Source organism: Engraulis encrasicolus, chromosome 7 (assembly GCF_034702125.1).
Source record: "Engraulis encrasicolus isolate BLACKSEA-1 chromosome 7, IST_EnEncr_1.0, whole genome shotgun sequence".
Taxonomy (NCBI): Eukaryota; Metazoa; Chordata; class Actinopteri; order Clupeiformes; family Engraulidae; genus Engraulis; species Engraulis encrasicolus.
The window spans coordinates 27,337,861-27,359,377 of record NC_085863.1 but is presented as its reverse complement, the minus strand read 5'-3'; the positions used below and the strand labels follow the sequence as shown (position 1 = coordinate 27,359,377).

At 44.1% G+C, this 21,517-nt stretch overlaps 1 protein-coding gene across 1 annotated transcript in view; it reads right to left on the bottom strand.

The window, feature by feature from the left end:
- Nucleotides 1-21,517, bottom strand: part of lars1b (leucyl-tRNA synthetase 1b) — a 38,537-nt gene that overhangs the window by 14,098 nt on the left and 2,922 nt on the right. Inside the window, exons 7-26 of the mRNA XM_063203184.1 lie at nt 21,330-21,442; nt 21,120-21,183; nt 20,956-21,023; nt 20,442-20,667; nt 19,992-20,079; nt 18,468-18,544; nt 18,223-18,276; nt 17,765-17,905; nt 16,898-16,975; nt 16,479-16,564; nt 15,881-15,946; nt 15,464-15,546; nt 12,957-13,095; nt 9,876-10,088; nt 7,495-7,552; nt 7,177-7,240; nt 3,976-4,159; nt 3,661-3,751; nt 3,051-3,191; nt 1,741-1,881 (exon numbers count right to left, since the gene is read on the bottom strand). Of these exons, the coding sequence (XP_063059254.1) occupies nt 1,741-1,881; nt 3,051-3,191; nt 3,661-3,751; nt 3,976-4,159; nt 7,177-7,240; nt 7,495-7,552; nt 9,876-10,088; nt 12,957-13,095; nt 15,464-15,546; nt 15,881-15,946; nt 16,479-16,564; nt 16,898-16,975; nt 17,765-17,905; nt 18,223-18,276; nt 18,468-18,544; nt 19,992-20,079; nt 20,442-20,667; nt 20,956-21,023; nt 21,120-21,183; nt 21,330-21,442 (2,175 nt within the window). The remainder of the gene's footprint in view (nt 1-1,740; nt 1,882-3,050; nt 3,192-3,660; nt 3,752-3,975; nt 4,160-7,176; nt 7,241-7,494; nt 7,553-9,875; nt 10,089-12,956; nt 13,096-15,463; nt 15,547-15,880; nt 15,947-16,478; nt 16,565-16,897; nt 16,976-17,764; nt 17,906-18,222; nt 18,277-18,467; nt 18,545-19,991; nt 20,080-20,441; nt 20,668-20,955; nt 21,024-21,119; nt 21,184-21,329; nt 21,443-21,517) is intronic.

Genomic DNA, 21,517 nt, shown 5'->3' with positions numbered 1-21,517 from the left:
GTGTGTGTGTGTGTGTGTGTGTGTGCGTGTGTGTGTAGGTGTGTGTGTGGTGTGTGTGTGTGAGAGAGTGTGTGTGAGAGTGAGAGAGAGAGAGACAGAGGAGGAAAGAGAGAGAGAGAGAGAGAGAGAGCAGGAAAGAGAGGGAGAGAGAGAGAGAGAGAGAGAGAGAGAGTGTGCACAGTCTTATCTGAAAGCCTTGTGCAAATGTGCCCTGGCTGTCCGTCTGTCTGTCTGTGGGTGTGTGGAAGTGAGTCTGGCGGGCTGGGCAGTGAAGGCAGCTTGTCAGGAGGAGTCTGCTTGAGTGACCCACTTGCAGCCCAGTCAAAACACATTCAGGTTACTCATGTCAGACTGGGGACAGCACTGCTGTCAGAACCAGGACGGCATTGGTATGACTGCTGCAAGATGGTTCGGTTTGCTATACGGGCAGCTCTGGTCAGGTTAAGGATAGACAGACAAGGTCAATGCAGCAGTTTTTTTGGAAAATAAAAATCTAAATAGTGCTCCAATCATTCATGGCAGGAGAGACTGCTGTCATTTTTGATAAAAAGTAAACAGGTGGCTCTTCTTTCAGGCCATTTTAACCATCATTGCTTATGAACAGAACTCGATTTTGTTTTCACCATGCTGTAGATATGGAGTGCCATCTTCTGTGACTATGACACAGAATTATAACTGATTGAGTACTCTGCAGCAGTGAGAAGTTGGTTCCATTGCTGTGATGTCTGATTTCTTTCAACACCATCTGTAATACAAGACTGTTACTTGTCCAGGCAGCACCAGATGCAACCACAGGATTAATTCATAGTATTTACAGCACTTGACAAAACAAGAGGATCCATTTATCCTATACATTCATTAGCTTGGCAGGAGCTGCAAAAACTGTTTCTGCAGCATTTTCTATTCCAGTTTTGCAGTCAACGTAATTTACATTATGCTTTTTACACTGTTTACAGAGCCAAAAAACTGTAACTACATCATTTTGTCAAAACCAATTCTAGAATAGATACTTATAGCATAGCTCCTTGGTTTTTAATACCAAAAAGTACAGTACAGTATTTATATTTTCTCACTTTAAATAATAATCACATAGTGACGGCCAATCATAAACGAGCATTCTCAAATCTCAGTATACTTTGTATAATGACAAGAAAGGCTTTCAATTCTATACTATTCTTTTCTATTCCAAGACACTAGTATATAAAGCCCTGAGATTATATACTTAGCCTGACAACTGACAGAGGGGGGTTCAACAGTTAAGAATAGGGGGTTAAAAAAAGAAAACTAAAAAGTGCCACTCTGCAACTCTTAGCCGAGGCCTGAACTTTTCACACTGGGACGACATGACCCAGAAACCAGCCAAATCAGCACCAAGGTCCAGTTTCTCCTCCCAGAACTTTTGTTCGGGTTATTTCCAGAGACCTAGCAAGCAGAACACTTCTAGACAGGACCCGTTATCTGCCAATGGAATAAGATAATTCTAGAAAACTTCTCCCTCAACATCGGGCCAATTCTACTAAAAGAAAGATGGTTTCACTTGTTTTGTTTGTTTTGAAGTGGGGAATCCTTTTTTTAAATTCCCCATTACATGTACATTACATTACATGGAATATATTGAGATTGTTTTGTTCCAGACCTGGACAAAGCTGCCAGCAGCCAAGGGCTGTAAGTGGCTTTCAGGAGTGACGATGGGAATGGGGATAAGATGGGATGAGATACAGGTTGGGCTGGGGTATCTACCTTGCTCTTGGGTGGCAGGAGGTATGCTTTGAGGCGAAGACGCAGGTCGTGAGCGGTCTCCATCAAATACTGGGAGGATCGGACCAGAACCTCATCGACTGGGCCGGCCACGGGCCAAGAAGCCTTCATCAAGGATGTGGGCTGGTAGGAGAGAACAAAAGGGAAGAGAAGAGTAGAGGAGACAAGGGGAGGGCAGGGTTATATTTCACTTATGAGTTATATATTGGATTGTACAGAATATTTCTGCCAAGATACTTTTCATTACTTCCAATAAACTTTTTGACAGCCAAGAAATTGGCACCTCAGTTGCAAAACTACCCAACTTATTTCTCCAAAGTTAAAATGGGAACAAAATTATTATACACTATATAGCCATGTTACACACACAAACTGTAATCCCCCCTCCCGTATATTACCTTTCCCGGTAGTGACCATGTGTATTCACACAGGTGAGGGAAAATGTAGAGTAGAGTAGAGTAACTTTATTGACTCCCGAGGTGGAAATTAAGGTGTCAAATAGCTTACATAAATACACATAATGCCCACATGGACATTTCAAGACACATGTAATACAGGTAATATAGTCAGGGAGGGTGAAAATAAAGACTAGAGAAAAATGTGCAAAAACATATTCTGTGAGTTGGGGTAGACAAATGTGCAAAAACATTATCTGTTAGTTGAGGTGGACAAGATTAACATGACCAGAAATGAGTATTGACAGATACATCTATGATAGAGAACTGAGGCGTAGAACTTACACAAAAAAGGCATAAATAGTATGGACAATTACTCTACATTATCACATTGCACAAAAACCATCAATTCCCCTCTCTCTTCCCATTCCCAGTAGTGACCAGGTGTATTCACATCTTACCTTTCCCAGTAGTGACCAGTAGGGCTTTCAGGCCGACCAGAACGGAGCTGGAGTCGGTGCCCGAACCAGTTACGTTCAGCACTTAAGTGTTTATCTGCGAACCGCCCGTGTTCATACCGAGCTCTGAACTTTTCCCGCACGTGACTGCGTTACCCGGATGAACCTGCTGACGAGCACGCTGTCGTCACGGTTCGCGGAGAAAAACCTAGTATTTTGTGGTTCGCATTGCGAACCAACTTTCCGGTTCGCGAACGCAAATATCTGTGGCGTGAACACGATGGCTGGTTCGCGATTAGGTGCGGGAACGGGCTCCAGCACGGTTCTCAGTCGGCCTGAAAGCGCTACAGGTGTATTCACATCTTACCTTTCCCAGTAGTGACCAGGTGTATTCACATCTTCCCATTCCCAGTAGTGACCAGGTGTATTCACATCTTACCTTTCCCAGTAGTGACCAGGTGTATTCACACAGGTGTGGGCAGATGGGTGCCAGTAGCAGGGTCTGCCTCTCGATGAAGAGGAAGACGAGGTCCCGATGCATGCCCTCGATGGCCAGCTCCCTGTACTTATCTTTGGCAGCCTGACGTCAGCATCCAGACATCCAGAATAAGAACAGAGAGAAATGAGTCACCCAGGGAGAAAAAGAGAGAAAAAAACTCATCTTACCTCAAATGACTCAAATGTATATTTACATCAAGGGGCGGACAATTTGGATTGGGAAAGTAGTCCTGATAAGATTTCTCTTCTGCCTGTGCTCTTAAGACAGGTGAATTGAGCACTTAGCTTATCAACCTGGCTGAAGGAGTGTGGTAATCGGGGATGAACAGGTTCGCTGAATTGGCTGGAACACATTTGTGGCAGGATTTTTAACTTTCTAAAACCGTAATGTCCGCCCTTGTCTATATCAGTATGGAAGGAGAGAGCTGCAAAAATATATTCCTAATTCACACGTCTACTGTAGATGTCATTTTTGGAAATGTAACACTTTGAGATTACATTTAGAGATTAAATTGATAAAGCAAGTATTATAATGTGGTCAGCAGACACACCTGGAACTCGAAGAAGCCGGACTTGAGGGCCTCCTTGTACATCATCCTCTCGTAGTGCTGCTCTGTACGCAGGATGCCAGCATTCATCTCACTGACAAACACACACAATGGAGGAAGAGAAATAAGTGATGAGAGGAGAGAGAGAGAGAGAGAGAGAGAGAGAGAGAGAGAGAGAGAGAGAGAGAGAGAGAGAGAGAGAGAGAGCAAGAGAGTCAGACAGAACGAGTCAGGCAGAAGGAGACAGACAGGCAGACAAAGACAGACAGAGAGACAGGCACACAGACAGGCAGACAGAGAAGGTCAGTCGGCCAGTACCTGGCAAAGACGCGGTCGTTGAAGGAGTCTGCGGGGCCGAGGCGCAGGTTGTTCTGGTTGGCAATCATCTCCTTGACCCACTCCACCCAGGTGTAGAGGCGCAGGATGCCCGCGTCCGCCATGGCCTCCACGAAGTTGGCATCCTCCACCGTGTCGCCTGCATCCGCCAGTGCCATCCTCATGCCTGCCCACAGGAAAACAATGCAAGCACACAGGTTGGATCTCCATATTGATTTAAAGGAAAATAAAGAAGGTGCTACCCAGTGAAGTGCAGGTGCTACCCAGTGAAGTGCAAAAGGAGCTCAGCCGGGTCTGAAAGCGGTGATTTTTTTAAAAAATTGTTGCCTCCACGGAGCTGGGGCAGCAGCAAAGCATGAAGCCACATACAAAAGGAGAGGACAGGAGATACTAGATTGAACTGAACTGAATATCGTCATGGCAGCCATAATACACATAAGCGAGATAGATGCCCATAGATGCAGGCATGCATGTGTTGCTGGATTGTGAGAAACAAAAAACAGCATTGTGTTTGGTGGGCTACGGCTGGTGCCTGATGTGGTGATCCTACAAAGAATGAGGCTAGGCCAACTAATCGGACAAAAACTTTTGGCTGCTGGGTGGGTTTGTCTAATTGACTTGGCTCATAATATATTAAAACACCATAACAAACAATGGAGTTCATCATGAGGTAGTCGTGGTAACTCCTGCAAACCAGCCTGCAGCAATGCTTGAAGCATTTAGCCCACTCATTCAGTGTATTATGTTTGTCACAACTTGCAGTGCGTTCGCACGCACGCACACACGCACGCACGCTTATATAAAAAGCCAATACTGTGGCTCCTATGCTGTACACATCCTTCACACCAGAAGTTTTTAGAGATAGTCCTCTATTCTAGGACTACTTAAACACCAGGGGCTCTTCGTTCTCATCCATTTGACAACTTACTGTAAGCACAAATGGATGAGAACCATGATCAAACATGTTCTTCCCTCATCTCTGAAGAAAGACAGATAGACAGACAGACAGACACACACACACAGACCTGAGACTGCCACTGCCTTCTCCAGTGCCAAAAAAAGTTCTAAACACAGTTTCATAGAGGCTTATCAACTTGGGACAGGACCAATCTTGGCACAACCAAAAAAAAAACCTGCTTTAGGGAAAGGGAGACAAGACTCAGCAAACTGTTTTTTTCTGTAGCAGTATTAGCTTTCACAGGGTGCTAAAGATAAGGCTTCAGTCAGAAAGCATTCAAAGGCTGTCAAAGCTTTATGTTTTCCTGAAAACCCTTGTGGTTTGAAGGCAAACATTTAAGCAGCAAAGTGCCCAACAAAGTGGACAAACTAGATTGTGAAAATCCTATATAGGCCCCAGTCTACCCAAGATCCACCGATTTCATTGGATTGGCGTAAGGGCATATAGGACTTCCAAGGGCGGATTCCAATATGCAGACTGCCTCGGTCTGTGCTTGTGGCCTCGCGTTTTGCTGATGCCCCGCCTCCGTGGAGAAAACAATTAAGTTTCCACACTGTCAGCCTAGCCACACATTTTTTGGGGGGGGACTCTTCTTCATTCACCATCCCGTTTGCGAATGAGAAAATTATATTAAAATTGAGCCTTTCTGAGATATGCATGGAATAGCGGCCGACGAGGTGTTCCGATATCAATGGAAATAATGGACGAGTCTGAGCGCTCTAACAGCTCGACAGCGCAGCTGAAGGGCTGCTCGCTTCGCCAAATCCATTTTTTCCCTTGATACCGGGACACCTCGAAGGCCGCCATTCCGCTTATCACCCGGTTACCAGCATTTAAGTATTAATTTATTAATATGTTGATCTAAGGCTTCGTGAGAAAGTAGATTAACCACTGCGCTTGGTACGTTGCTATGGGCACCACTTCCTAATCTAGTGAGACGCGCCTCTATCGGAGGCATGTAAGGACGCGCGCAGAACGTTGGGCTGACTTGACAACCAAATGCGATAGAATTGACGACTGGGTTTTTGACTTGACAACCAGATGCAATAGAATTAGTAACGGGGTCTTGACCAGACAACCAGATGTGATAGAACTAACGATGCAGTCTTGACTAGACAACCAGATGCGATAGAATTAGTAACGCCACTTTGCCAGAAGTTAGAAAAGAAGCAACTTGGACGCCCGCACGCCCGCATGACATCATAGGTGTCCTGCTACCGGGGAATAAAGGACACCTGCTCAGCCAATCAGAAGACGTTCCGTCTGCTCACCGGGTGATAATAAAATACAACGCTGTCGTTGTTGACGTCATCGCGAGGCCACGAGGAGGCAAGTGAGCAAGGAAGGACGGGAGTCTGCACATCGGAAGATGTCCGCCTCTGCTGCACAGCTCCCCAAGGACATGACCTCTGATAAGACCCTACGACCCTACTTAGATGGTGCCATCACCACAAGATGCATTACCAAGCATTCTAGTGGCAGCAGTTGGCTATTTTAATAGAACACACTCTGTCAAAATCCACTAATTGCTCGTCAACTCCCTCCAGCTGTTTTCCCTCCACTTTTTTTTGTCTAATCCCAGATGCTTAGTGGCCAGATGTTCCTCAAGAAGCTTAAAAACTAATTAGGGTGATTTCACTGTCAGAGACTCTCACACACCCCTCAAGTGTTTTTCGAAAGTGCATTTAAAAACTATCCCTTTTAGGGGGCTAAAACATACCCTGTCACGGTGGAATTTTGTTTTTATCCATATCGTGTTTAAATGTAAACAGATAAAACATTTAAAAACATCCAGATATGTGTAACCAGCACCTTAGTTAGAACTCTATTGTTCCTTTCCCTATTCCTTGTTGGTGTGGAGTGAACTAGGTGCTGAGTGCTGCAAGTGTGTGTGTGTGTGTGTGTGTGTGTGTGTGTGTGTGTGTGTGTGTGTGTGTGTGTGTGTGTGTGTGTGTGTGTGTGTGTGTGTGTGTGTGTGTGTGTGTGTGTGTGTGTGTGTGTGTGTGTGTGTGTGTGTGTGTGTGTGTTTTAGATGCGTGTGTAGTCTAGTTGATCAGTGCTGCTGCACGTGTGAAATCCAGTTGCTGTGTATTGCAGTGTAGTTCCCAATTGCCCTGCGTGTGCGTGTGTGTGTGTGTGTGTGTGTGTGTGTGTGTGTGTGTGTGTGTGTGTGTGTGTGTGTGTGTGTGTGTGTGTGGTGTTACACGAGTGTCTGGGTCACTCACCGTCTGCTGAGAACTTGTTGATCGCCTGACTCAGTGTAAGGAAGTTTCCCGTTGACTTGGACATCTAAGGAGACCGAAGCCAATACAAAATGTGTCAACTTAAAGGCCAATACGTGCACGTGCACCAACCACACATTACATATAGTGTACATTGTCGACTTGGAAAACTGACGAGACCACAAAAATAATTTGGTAGATGTAATACAAAAGACGGAGGACATACAACAATCAAACAAGGTTATTTTAAGCCATAATTTAACACATATTATACACAAAGCAGCAAGGACAAAGAAATGGGGAAAAACAATCCTTCATTACCTTCTCGGAGTTCAGAAGAAGGTGGCCATTTGCTCGTACAGCCTGGGGCCACTTCACACTGTGAGGATTTTTTTTAAAAAGGAAAAAAGAGGGAGTCTTAGCGGCTTGAAATTAAATCATTAACTCTTAGCAGGCTAATCAGACACGCCTCATCACCCCAGTCACCTGCAGCAGTCGCTCCCTTAGAAGAAGAATGACTACTCCAAAGAGAGTCTCATTCCACTGAGTAGGAGACAAGATAGGAGATGACACAATTAAACAAACTTATAAGCTTTTTCTTCCAGCTGAAAATGGCTGAGCTGTCGGCCTCATTACGCACACACAAAAATGCACGGGGCACGCAAACACACACAACGAAAGGCACTGAAGAACACTGTCTGACGCACGTACGCACGCACGCACGCACGCACCTCAGGCTGGGAGGAGCTCTGTCCATTTCCCAGCTTAGACCACTTTAAGGACTATATTAACGCGTGAAAAGAAGGTGAGTGTGTGTGTGTGTGTGTGTGTGTCAGGGATATTTGCTTTCCCTCAGAGCACTGCTGGCCTTGTCACCTTGCCAACAGACTGACCTTCTATCATCTCCTGCAAAGACAAAAGACCCACCAGGGTCCCCCAGGGGCCATGTGTTTGCCCTCCTCAGACTCCAAAGTCAAAGCCAGAGAGTTGGCTGGAAAAACACACCAGCCCAATACTCAATGTTTTCCCCCGCATTTCATTGTGAAGGTGGCCACCATGACCAAGGAAAAAATCTTTAATAATAAATCATGCTGACTGGGAAGAACACTAACGATTTATTTGTCTAATATTCAAAATGGACCAATCTATGGAATTTTAGTTAAAAGCATGTTTTGGGGGGCTTTTTGGACCTTTTTTATGACAGGATAGTGTGAGAGGAGACAGGAAATGAGATGGAGAGAGATATGGAGTGCGTTACAAAATGTGACCTTGCCTCCTCCACTTGTGCTTGTTTCCTCGTACCAGGAAGTAATATGTCATGATTACATCACTGACAACAGCATTATGTTTCAATATCTTGCAAAAGCTCAATTGTAAAGTCTTTTTCTCATTTGCAATTGGGATGGTGAATGAAAAACAGTCCCTCAAAAGTTGTTGTGGCTAGGCTGACAGCTGGGAAACTTTATCGTTTTCTCCACGGAGGAGGGACCAGGAGGCGGGGCGAGGCCACAGGCACAAGTGGAGGGAGCAAGGTCGCATATTGTAACGCACTCAAGGGGTAGGGCTGGGAAACGACCCCGACCGGACTCAAACTGGGGTCCCCATGGGCATGCAATCCCAAATGTGGGGGGGCTTAGCACGCTGCCCCACAGCGCCCCCAATCTATGGAAATTGACAGTGCCGGTGCCTGTATTGGTGGAAATTAAAAGCATATTCATACATGAGTCATTTCTTGACACTTAAATGCTGGTGAAGGTATTAAAATAAACCTATTAGGGAGCAAAGTCTCAATAATTTGCCTTTCCATTATTGTGTGCATTAATTGTTTTCAATTAATCACCCTGAGTTGCGTGCTGTCCCAGACTCACCTTACCATTTACATGCGTGTGTGCGTGATCTTTTATCTCTTTCTCCGAACTCACCTATTGTTTGACCACATAGCAGTAACCATAAGTGATAGACAAGGACTTGGGCTATTTATACATTACAACAATGCAATACAACCTGAATTTATATAGTGCAATACCACAACTTAAGTTGTCTCAAAGCGCTTTCAAAATAGGATGCAAATTATCGATTAATTCATTAATCATTAGTTGATAGCCTTATCGATCGACTTACGATTAACTGTTAAGCAGCGTTTTCCCCCCCGAAATCTCAATGTTTATCGAAAAAAAACCCTACTAAATCTAAACATTTTAATTAAAAATTGAGATGAAATACCACATTTAAATTAATTCTATTTCACCTCTTTAATCCTAAGGTGATTTAAATATTCCCCCTATTCACACCCCTCTTCACACACACTCTTCACATGCCCATTTCACCTGGGTCTCTTGTCAGTTGAATTGTCGATGAATTGAGATTAATGCTTTTTAAACGATTAAAGCATTGATCGGTTTAAGTCGATTAATCGATTAATTGTTTGCATCCCTAACACATACACAAATACACTTCCCCACATTCACACACCAGCTCTGGAGGCTGCCGCACGGCGCCAATCTTCTGGGGTTCATGTGAGAAGGTGCATTATACATTACACAAGCAGACACACACACACACACACACTTTCCCATATTCACACACCAGCTCTGGAGGCTGCCGCATGGCGCCAAAACTAAATTATATCATACAAAACAAATCATTTTACCGGGGTAAGTAAACACATGAACATAGCACTGTAGCTGTTTCCAGTAACTCACCTGTCGTTCGGCCACATGGCTACGTGGTTGTAGAGGTAGTAGGAGAGGTGGTTGGGCACCAGGTCCTTCCCGGAGACGCGCACGTCCACCGGGTACCAGTACTCAAACTCCCTCTTCAGCCTCTGGAGGTGCTCCTTGGGGATGTCCGTCTTGGGGAGTGGCGAGCTCTTGAAGAAGATGAAGTCCCACACCTCCCTGGTCATTTGCTCAGGCCTAATATAACACAGAGAATTGGAAAACACGAAACAAAACAGATATTACACAACATTGCATTACACTTGGCTGACGCTTGGGCAGGGTTCACGTTAGCCGGCTGTGGCCGGACGTTGGCCGTTTTGCATCATGGATGACCGGCAAAATAAAATGTGACCGGCCAAAATGTCCGACAAAAAACGACTAAAATTAATCAGTAAATTAGCTCATTTTAAACACTGAATGTTACACAAAACACCAGTGATATGAAACTGAACAAAGCCGAAAATAGTTATGAATAGCCTATGTAAATGAACGTGTAATAGTCTAAACAGCACGCAATAGTGTTGCTTGCGCTCTCGTCCCCCACGGCGTTCTCCAGTGGTTGTCCCCAAGTTGCTTCCCTATCACTTGACTCACGCTGGCTGATGTCAAGGAACAATTCAGGGTTTTTTTGTATTTTAACAGTAAACACAAAGGGCATTGCGCTTGCAAAACCGTTTCATGCCCAGTTGCGTTGCCAAGCCTGACCCAATGCGATGGCATGCGCAGCATCGCATCACTTTCACGTTTACCTCTGCTGAAAAATGGTGGTGGATATCCAAGTAGGCTAGGCTACAGTCGAGGGTCAAATTAAACATTTCAGAGAACGATATGCTCGTGAGAAGTCCCAGTAAAAGTGCATGCAGGGCTATATCACTTTTTTCATCACCGGCCAAAATGGCTAGTGGATGTATCTCACACGCCCACATAGAGCGTCGTACGGAACATGTCAATTCCCTTGAGAGCGCAGGAACACAACGCAATACAGTTCAAATTTCAGTAGCGTGGTTACCGTTACTGCACAACCATTACAGTCATCACATCGTTATCCAATTTGAGTAGGGAAATCCTCTTCGGGTTTGCTGATAAAACACAATGTTATCAGTCGATAACTTGGCTAGTATGCCTATGCGCGCAGCACATTGGCTGGCTGCTTTTTTTCTTTCAGTTCGTTCGAGTTCTCGGGTATGTGAAAGAGAGCGCGCTTTTGCTCCCCGTGCATACAAGCAGCTGGCTCTTTAACATCAGCCAACTGGCCCAATGCTAGTGAAATTTAAGTTTTGCTGGTAGAAAAGACCAATTTACTAGCCACTTTGACCCATTAGGGAGTGTGTGTTTGGCTATATGAGGGAAGGTCCGTTAGATATTCTAAATGTCCGGTATTCTCAGTGTTGGGAATAACGGCGTTTAAATAAACGGCGTTACTAACGCCGTTACATTTTTCAGTAACGGGTAATCTAACTAATTATTCTTACTGTCAGTATAACAGCGTTACAATTTCATACACTCCGTTACTGCACGTTACTGTTTTAGGGTAGCCTATGCGTCGTCACCGTGCGTACCAAAACCTCTCCATACGGTCATATGGCCACGTTCGCCGCTGCCATTCACCCAGTAGAAGTCAGAAAGAGGGACAGAATGAGTGTGTGTGTGCTGCTTGGTGAACAGTGTTTGTCTGATCCCAGGATTATTGCGTTTGCGTCCGGATAGGTGGCTATCCGCATCACCGGGGGCTGAATGGAGGGAGCGCAAGCTAACATTACCAGACTCTCACCCCTAATTCCTCCACCAATACCTGTATGGACACTACGACTGCATTCGCCACTACCACCGACTCACTTGAGATAGGATAAAGTCACCGAGTGAGTTTAAATGTGTGTGTGTGCTTAGAGAACATCCTTGCTTCGCATGTCGGCATCACTGCCTTCGGAAGTTTCGCCGCGGTAAACAAAGAGTGCTCGTCCGATCATTATCCTCCTCGTGAGATAAAAACGGTCCTTCAGAGTCAGAATAGGTAAATAACATGCTCAGAACTTCATCATGATTCAACTTCTCACTAACCACGATGAAATAGCTCGCTGATAACAACACAAACTCAACTCGCACGCTTCGAGACAAAGACGCAAAGTGGCTACTTCCGCATTTTGTGGTCGCGTCACAGGTCGCGTCTTTTACTGCTTCACGACTCTGTGAACTACAAAATGACGTAATCATAGTCTTGTTTGAAAGGGTAGCATTTAGTAATAATTAAAATGTAAATACTACATTTAGTAGTAATTTAAAGTTGGATTTAACATGCACATTTTCAGTTGAATTTAAATAAGACTATTAAAATGTGTTATTTTCTTTTATTTAAAAAAATATATATTTTGTCCATCCAGTGGCTTTGGTTTATTATGTTGCAATAAATTGTTGTTTGTAACGTCACCTGTCTTTACCGTCCTTCTCTATGTGGTTTATGAAACATGGCCGGGGGGCGAGTAACGCAATAGTTACTTTTACTGGTAACTAGTTACTTTGATACCGCAGTAACCCAGGAAGTAACTCTGTTACTTTTTTGGAGAAGTAACTAGTAACTAGTAACTAGTTACTTTTTCAAAGTAACTTGCCCAACACTGGGTATTCTGCAATGCAGCCGGCCACTTGTCCGGCCAGTAAGAATTCTAGCGTGAACACTGCGCTTGGGGAAAGTGTGTTCTGGTGTTTAAGCTTGTATGTTACAGTTTTTGTGTGTGTGTGTGTGTGTGTGTGTGTGTGTGTGTGTGTGTGTGTGTGTGTGTGTGTGTGTGTGTGTGTGTGTGTGTGTGTGTGTGCATAGGTGTGATGTGCATATTTTGAGAATGTATGCAGTTTGTCTGTTTTCATTTTTGTATTTCTGTGTGTGTGTGTGTGCATGTGTGATGATGATGATGATGGTTGTGTGTGTGTGTGTGTGTGTGTGTGTGTGTGTGTGTGTGTGTGTGTGTGTGTGTGTGTGTGTGTGTGTGTGTGTGTGTGTGTGTGTGTTCATGTATGTGCCAGTTCACGTATGTGTATGTGTGTTTGTGTGGGCAGGAGTGAACATGCCTGATGCCCAGGGGGGAGGGCCCCTGGCCGTTGAGGGTGCCTCCCTGGAGGAAGTGGGCCACGGTGTAGTACGCCATGTAGATGGTGGAGTCCGACAGAGACTCGATCAGCCACTGCTCGTCCCATGGCAACCGCGTACCTATGGCAACCGTCAGCACAGTACAACACAACACAACACAACACAACAGCAGAGGATTAGAGGAAGATGGATGAACGTAGAGGAGAGGAGAGGAGAGGAGAGGAGAGGAGAGGGGGTTAGAGGAGGGGGAGCATTTCTTAGTGCACCCCAGGTGAGCCACTAATGTAAGCCATTAGGGTGATGCTGAAAATAGCATTGGGAGAGCGAACAACAACAAGACCCTTTTCCCTGTATGGAGGGACAACAAACCAAAAAAACCCATGATGATTAGTTTCCCCTAATAACACCTCTATCACAGAGTAGTCCCTCTCAAGAGACGAGAGCCATTATTCAAATGGTGGCAGCTTGTTTTAATTTGCTATTATTTAAAAACCAAACAGATGGAGTTAACCATATGCTCTGAAACTGGAGTAAAACATTTCTGTTGATAATTACAAGGCAACATAAAAACAGAAACAAGACATTAACGGATTACAGCGGTGCATCAATATGGATTTCCTGAAAAAATACAATTCTGATATAATATGATTCTTCATCTGATACGGCTCAATACCATCAATATCACCCCCCCACCCCCCCCACCCCTTCGTCGTTTTGACATTTTTTGCTGGTTGATTTACTCAGGTTCTGAGTATAGAAAAACCTTTGCTCATCAAAGCCAATCCAGCCAATGCAATGGTAAAAGACATAACATCGCCAGCATACACTACCAAACCCAGGGCCTAAAAAAAATAAATGTTTGGTTCCGGTTGGTTGTCAGGTTTGGTCATGGGTCGGTCGGATTTTTTTTTTTTTTTTCAATTTTTTTTTTCTTCAAATTTTTTTAATGTCCGAGCCCCCAACCCCCCACATGCGCCAGATTTCGTCATAAACGCTGTTGAACAATGCCAAGGACGATAGTGGAGTGAGGCCTACAGCTAAAGCTACAATATAAGCATTAATGAGGCAATTATACTGACCGTCACTGAAATGATAGGCCTACATAATACCGTTTCTGGCAATAGGCTATGTCCAGCTGTCAGTTGCCTGACACTGCTATTTTAGCTCCTGTAGGCCTATGTCCCGTTGACTTTTTTTTTACTCCTTCCCATCGTCTGTTGTAGACCATATTTTCCTTGGGATGAAGGTTCTGGATTGCATTCTATTTACACACTTTTTTTTTTGTTACGCGAGGATGTAGACGCCTGAGGCAATATGAATGTTTTAATGAAGGCTGATCGAGGGATAACATCGTCATTGCCATTAAATCATTATTGTAGGAAACTGTTGTAGTCCTAGGTCTTCATCGAACAGTCGTATTTGTGGCGACATCATCGTTCATTTCTATTTCATTATTTGGAGGAGGTGCGGAGAGTGAGACAGGTGCCCTGCTGCTGCGCAATGGTGGAGGGACAAGCAGAGAGAGAGAGAGAGAGAGCGAGAAAATAACGGGCCAACGGACTTCTTGGTTAACAAGGTCTTGTGGTAAATGAAAGAATGAAGGAAAACTTGGGCAAAACATTTCCCTTCTCTCATATTAACTTATTTTACAAGGTATTGATACAGTGCTACTTTAGTATTGCTATAACGAGTTATGCATCTCGTCGAACATGCAGCGCGACTGAATGGAAACCCTTTTCTAACACGACGAGACTATATCAATACATTCAAAAATCGTGGATACTCATACTGTCTGTGTGTTGCATTTCGAGGCGGATGGTCAGGCTGTCAGTGTCGGGTGAGGTAAGGCGATTGACTTATCATTTGACAGGCATTTTCGCCAGGTTCCCAAACCAGCCTACATCGTAGGCTATTATTCTGCAAGAACGCTGTGAGGCAAGTTGTTTAAAACGTACGAGCTACAACAACTACCAATTAGCATGTTGTAGCATAATAATTAGCCTACAACGTGACCGAGTAGGTGCGCAACTATGCAATGACATTTGGCCCGGTCTTTTCTAATATCAAGCCGGGCCGCGCGTGTGTGTTGCTCCTATGTGGATAGTCATGCGATGCAAATTCAGTAACTTGCAGGCAGGTAGAAAGTGAGAGATGGCGAGTTATGGGAATGAAGAAACGTGTTGTGTCTTGTCTATATGAACAACCATCCACACAACATCGATATTTTTTTGAGGATTCCAAAAACTCGAAAAAAAAAAATTGGGTCGCACAAAAAATGATAGGGTCGGTCGGCAACCGGAACCAAAGCATTATTTTTTCTAGGCCCAATGAAGTTTTAATATGGGTTATTTTGATTGCTTTAGGAAACAGTAACGATAAATGCATGTTTTAACCTAGCAAACACTTTGTCCTCAGAAAGGTCTGCTGCAAAACTGAAAAAAGAAACCATGCAACAATAATGTAAAAAAAGTACAATACTGTGACATACCGAGACCGTAGGTGCGAGAGCAGGCGTGTTCCTGAAGCCAGGCAAGCGTTGCCTCAAAGTTCTTCCTTGTCTCCTCACAGAACCTGAACATCAGCCACATGGAAAACAGCAGTGTGAGAAATGATAGCAACGAAACCTCATCAGCCGGGTGTCTATAGTTACTTTGTCTTATTTTGATGACTTGTCCTGAGAAAAAAATGCAATTTCACATAGTAAAGTAGACAACACCATCTGTGAGGAAGTTCTTGCTTAAGATTGCTCAAGTTTATTTTTCACCAAGAAGACAACAATGTGTGAGGGAGTTCTAACTTAAGATACATTTTTTTTGGTCAAGAAGACAGCAATCTGTGAAAGAATGTTTTGCTACACATAGTATGCTGTATTTTTTAGTCAAGAAGGCGGCAAGAGCTGACTCACGTCTCCATTGGCTTCAGGCAGTCCATAGCCTGCTGCTTCCATTCCGCATCACCATAATCAAGATACCTGACACACACACACACACACACACACACACACACACACACACACACACACACACACACACACACACACACACACACACACACACACACACACACACACACACACACACACACACACACACACACACGGCATAATTAGTATCCACATGTGAAGTGCAGTGCCAACTACAATCATGTAACAGGCAATTTACAGAAGATTAAAATGGTGTTCAACAGCACTCTGTACTAGTGTCGTCCTCTTACAATCCACATGGAAACTAAAAGTATGCAGAATGTGTGTGATTTACTGTAATACAAGACATACACAAAAAACACACACGTGCACACAGAGAGTTTTAACTGTCAGAGCATTGCTGGGTAACAGGGCCCTATATAAACGTTTTTCACCAGCCAAAATGACTAGTAGATCTCACTAGGCAAATACACATTTCACCAGGATTTGTCTGGTTGGTGGGTGTTAATTTAGAGCACTGCTGGGGAATATAACCGCTAGTCACATGCACCATGGTGAACCTTAAACATTGGGTACTTACCACTGGTCGCAGAGTGCCACCACACACTCGTCCGCTGATCGGGACATGACCTGCTTCTCTGGCTCCATGTAGATCAAGGCCTCACCCTGCGTGCATAAAGGTACGCAGCCTCACACAAGCTGCAATCGTGGGAGAGACTACCATAACATTCAGCTCTGTTTCTTTTCTTTCAGATGCAAACATGAATTCGACACCTTCATCTACGCCAAATACTTCAGCCATTAATTCTGTATATTGACATATTATCTTCATGCAACATGCACACTTCCATCATCTAAATACAGCTTTAAGTGAATTCTTTTTTTTATTTTTATTTAAAAACGTTTAACCACATGTGAAGTGTGTGTATGTGTGCATGTCTCTGTGTGAGTTTCTTCCATTGAAGGAACTGTCGTACTAAGAAGTTTCCTTCCCAATACCTTGTCCACCATCATCCTCTGGATCGGCTTCTTCACGTCCTGCACCTTCTGGCCCTTGTAGCCCTCCACCAGCATGATCTACAGAGGGGCAAAATAAATAATAACTATTAACATCTTAGCTACATAAATCTGAACAACTTAATGGAAAAAACAAACAGGCAGAGGTATTATTTGTGATGTGATTGTGATCACAAGACAATGAGAACATGACAGCCGTGTGAGACAAGAGATAGAAGAAGGATGTGCAACTGCTGTTGGGAGTCAAACCAATGACACTAGCAATACGTCCATGAGGTGCAGTGACCATCTTTGGGGTTGTGGGTGCGCTCTGACTGTCACATCAATGAGCTTGGCTCTTTGCGATCTGACTACTACAGCAGAAGGCACAGGTTTGAGGCACAGCAGGACAAATCAATCCCTTAGCTACAGACAAAGACTGTAGTAGTCCCGCACACTATTCACAATTCCAGAGTTTACTTGGACGTTTCGGTCTACTGACCTTCTTCAAGTAATTCAACAGTACAAATGGTTTTTAACGTTGGTGACCAAGGGGTTCCACTCCTACGCACCAGGCCAAAGGAGGTGTGCAATTCGACAAAACAGAACCTTGCTACAGTCCTACACCAGCCCATATGCTGCATTTAGGCTCTTGTGATTTTAGCTTTTTTATTTTTAAAAATGTGGGTATGTTGGAGCGGAATGAACACAGTCTAATGCAAAATGAGGGTCATAGCTTTTAAATGCACCCTAGTTCATGTTTACAGGCGCTTCGGAGGCTGAGATATTTAGATTTTAATAGGCAGAGGGCACCCTTTTACAAAAACGGCCTAGGCTAAAAAATTGCTTCAGTAATCGAGTGGTTCTCACCCCCTCGTAGAAGCCCTTGAGGTAGACCTTCTCCTTGGCCTCAGCAAGCTTCTCCCTGTCGTTCTGACTCTGGATCTTCAGCTCGTCGCAGACCAGCGGAGCAGACAGGTTCCCATAGCCAGGGATCTCAATGATGGGAACCTGAGGGGCAAAAAAGACATAAAATACATATAGCTCTTCAAGCTTCTGATGTGTGGCTTGTGTGTGCCTTTTACTTGTAGAAAAAAACATTATCTCACAGAGACAGATTTTGTCCCAAAGAGCAACAGGTTTCCATAACCAGGGATCTCATAGATAGAAACCTGAGGGTCAAACTAAGACATACAGTATATCTCTCTTCAAACGTATGCTCTGTAGTTTGTAGTTTCTTTCAAACAAAATAAAAACTTTGTCGCAGGGATGAAGATGGACACAAAGAGCATCCTTTTTGCTTTGTAGAAGTTCTGACCAATGCTTACCGGTTCAAAAGGCAAGACCATACTATCTTCAATTCCATACTTTTCTCTCAAAGCCTACAACAGACAAAGAAGCATTTTGTCAATATGAAATACATAGTATATTGAACATAAAAAATGCCCAAACAAAAGAGAAATGAGTTTCAAAATTAATGACTTGACACAAATATCGTCTGCCAACATGTCCAAAGAGCACGGAGCTTCCTCAAATTCTTAAAAAAAATGTCATGTGTCTATAATGTTGTCACCTGTTTCTTTTTGATGTCCCTCAGGGCAGCGATGTCATCAGGAGCATCGGAGGGAACGCTGGTGACAATGCCCGTGCCTGAAGTGAAGAAAAAAAAACAACAACAAATAAGGTAAGGTAAGTATAACCTGGTTCTCACGCAGATGGATGTGCCTCATCCAGTTTAACAAAGATGCACTAAGCACGAAGGGTGTGCGTGAGAGCCAGGCTAAGGTAAGTAATTCAGGGGCAAGAATTAAAAAAAGAAACAAATGAAAATCTGCTCTCCAGGAAGGTCCATTCCTATTGATTTTTTGGGTTTTTTTTGGTAGTGACATTTAGAGCCTTCACTTGCCCTCAGACTGAGTACAATCAATCAGAGAAGGTCAAACTTAAATTCCCAAGGTCGTTAAAATTGAACACCACCAACAAACAGCAACACAGTACACATTAAAACAAACCAAAACAGTCCTCCCATGAAGCCTTTGGATAGCCTTGGGCCCTTAACCTTCCAGATTAAAACTAAGCTTCTTAAGACTGAAAGAGCAAGCATCCCCAAAATGGAACAAGAAGAAATCAATTCAAAATGTACTGAAATCCAACAAGGAGAACAAAAGGGGAAATTATACAAAAGCCCTGGGGCAGTTGGAGGAGGACAAAATATCCTTCTCTCACAGTTGGTGAGTAGGTGGCGTTTGAGGGATGCTGGCTGGCTTGCCTGAGGCTGAACAGCTGTAATAGCCGTTGTCAGCACTGCAATCTGGGCATGTTTACTGTACATCTCTTCCCAACCCACTTGCTAAGCGCGTTGTCAGCAGTGACAGCGGGTCAAGATAGGTGGGCTGAAGAACCCCTGCTCCATCGTTTCACTCTGAAGACCATCTAGTGTCCAGAGGGGTGATGTGGTGGATTTGGACGGTTAGTGGTGTTGCAATACACATTTACCTGGAGGAAAACTCGTTTAAGTCCTCCAAAAAACATGGTGCAAATGCAAATGTGAAATAGTCAAAAGGTGTAGGTGGTGTGTTGCTTCACTCAGTAGTCCATGGGAAAGGGGAATGGGCAAACAGTGTAGTAGAAAACTAGAATGTATAATTCAAAAGTCAAGGGTAAATGCTATTTCAAAACGCTTCTATCTCAAAACTATGCTCATACACTCAAAGGGTATTTCTATACTTAGGGGGGAATAACACAAAAAGGCGATTTTCTGACCATGTCCATTCTCCCCAGTGGACCCCTCATTTCCATGCTGTTAATGCATGATGTGGTATGATGCAACAAGGAAGGAGAGAGTGCAAGTGTGAGCGATGAAGGGAATGGACTTGTAAGGGTACAGCATACTTGCTAGTGATGAAGCAATAAGGGGGGACTGAAGAAAGCACTTTTATCACAGGCATGCAGAGAGAGAGAGAGAGAGAGAGAGAGAGAGAGAGAGAGAGAGAGAGAGAGAGAGACCGACAGAGACAGAGAGAGAGAGAGAGAGAGAGATTTTTCCTGAGTGTGACGAGAGTATACTGGGCCAATAAAAAGACGGATGACTCCAAACCTTTGTCCTCTTTGATGGTGAGCATGGGGAGAGCGTAGATGACCTTGTAGGATGTGAGGGGGGCACTGAGAGCACAACCCAGAATGTCCTGTAATATAGGAACAAATAGGTAAGGGGTCATCACAGACAATAATTCCGAACGACCAAAAAACACGTTCCCATTGGGAAAATAAACCAGTGTTGGTTCAAAGTGGTCAGCGGTCAGTCAGTAAACAAACGTCAAACTGAAAGACTGAACAAACCATCTGCAATGTGGACACTAGTAGTTACCCAATAGATGTGCCTTTCACCATGGTATAAGTTGGAATTGATTCAACTAGTGGTTTAATTATTTGGTGATTATTTTTTTAAATAATCTTTTATCTACTGGCACATGTGGGCCCTGGGCCTCCAGTTCCCCATCCCTGATCTAGGTCAAGAAGGTGTCACCCCATGGTCACCCTGACTGACCTGGCCTAGCAGTTCCATGATGACGGGCACCACGCCGTTGTCCTTGGTGAAGCCCTGGTAGGACATGTTGCGGGCGGAGCGGCGCGTGGAGATGAACACCTCGCCGTTGGCCATCTCGAAGGCCACGTAGCGCATGTCCGGACGCACCCAGCAGTTGGTCTGGCCAAACATGGTCTCCGGACGCAGGGTCGCCGCCACCAGGAAGATCTTCTTGCCTTTCAGAGCACTGAAGCAACAGAGGCGGAGTAGTTGATTAGATTAAGTTAAACAATGAATAGGAATGGTGAGTAAGAAAGCCATGTCAGTGTAAATTCTCATCTATCCGGGTCTGGTCATAGTAGTCAAAAGGGCAAAGCAGCCCTTAAAAACAATCTTCTTGCTTACAATACAGCATATGTCAATGCTGTAACAATTAATCTAAGATACACATAATAAGCACTATAAATAAGCACTATAACACTGGATTGAAAAAAAACCCAAATATTTACAGGAAAATGTGACGTAAAAGACACACCTGAGTTTAGCAGGTAGAGGATCCACCAGTTTCATCTTGATCAGTGTGTACTCCTGTGGTCCCACTCCCTAATGCAGTGATGCAGATGTTAAAGAACAACTGGTACAAACTAGTAATTATGAGTACTATTATAAGCAGCCATCTGTTCAACAGATCTAGCTCACCTCGCCAGTCTGCCTGTCGTGGTCCATACAAGGCTGGCCATCTTTGGGCGAGTAGATGGTGTACCTGTTTAAGGCAAAGATGGATGGATGAAGGGGTCGGTGGACACGTAAAGAATAATAATTTAAAGTTCATATTCATTCATTATTAGACATACAAATTGCAAGATGTATAAATACAGTACCAATACGGTTCTAATATACTGTAATGACCTCTTCCCAAACTTGATCTTCTTCCTCTCCTTCAGAGTATTGAAGTGCCACCGCACAAAGGAGTCATAGAAGGGGTTGACGTCCGTTGTGATGAAGGAACGACGCCAGTCCACCTACAACAAATCCCCACATAAAGTTGACGCAGCACATTTCCACATTTACTGATCTGATCTGGACCCCGTTTCTCG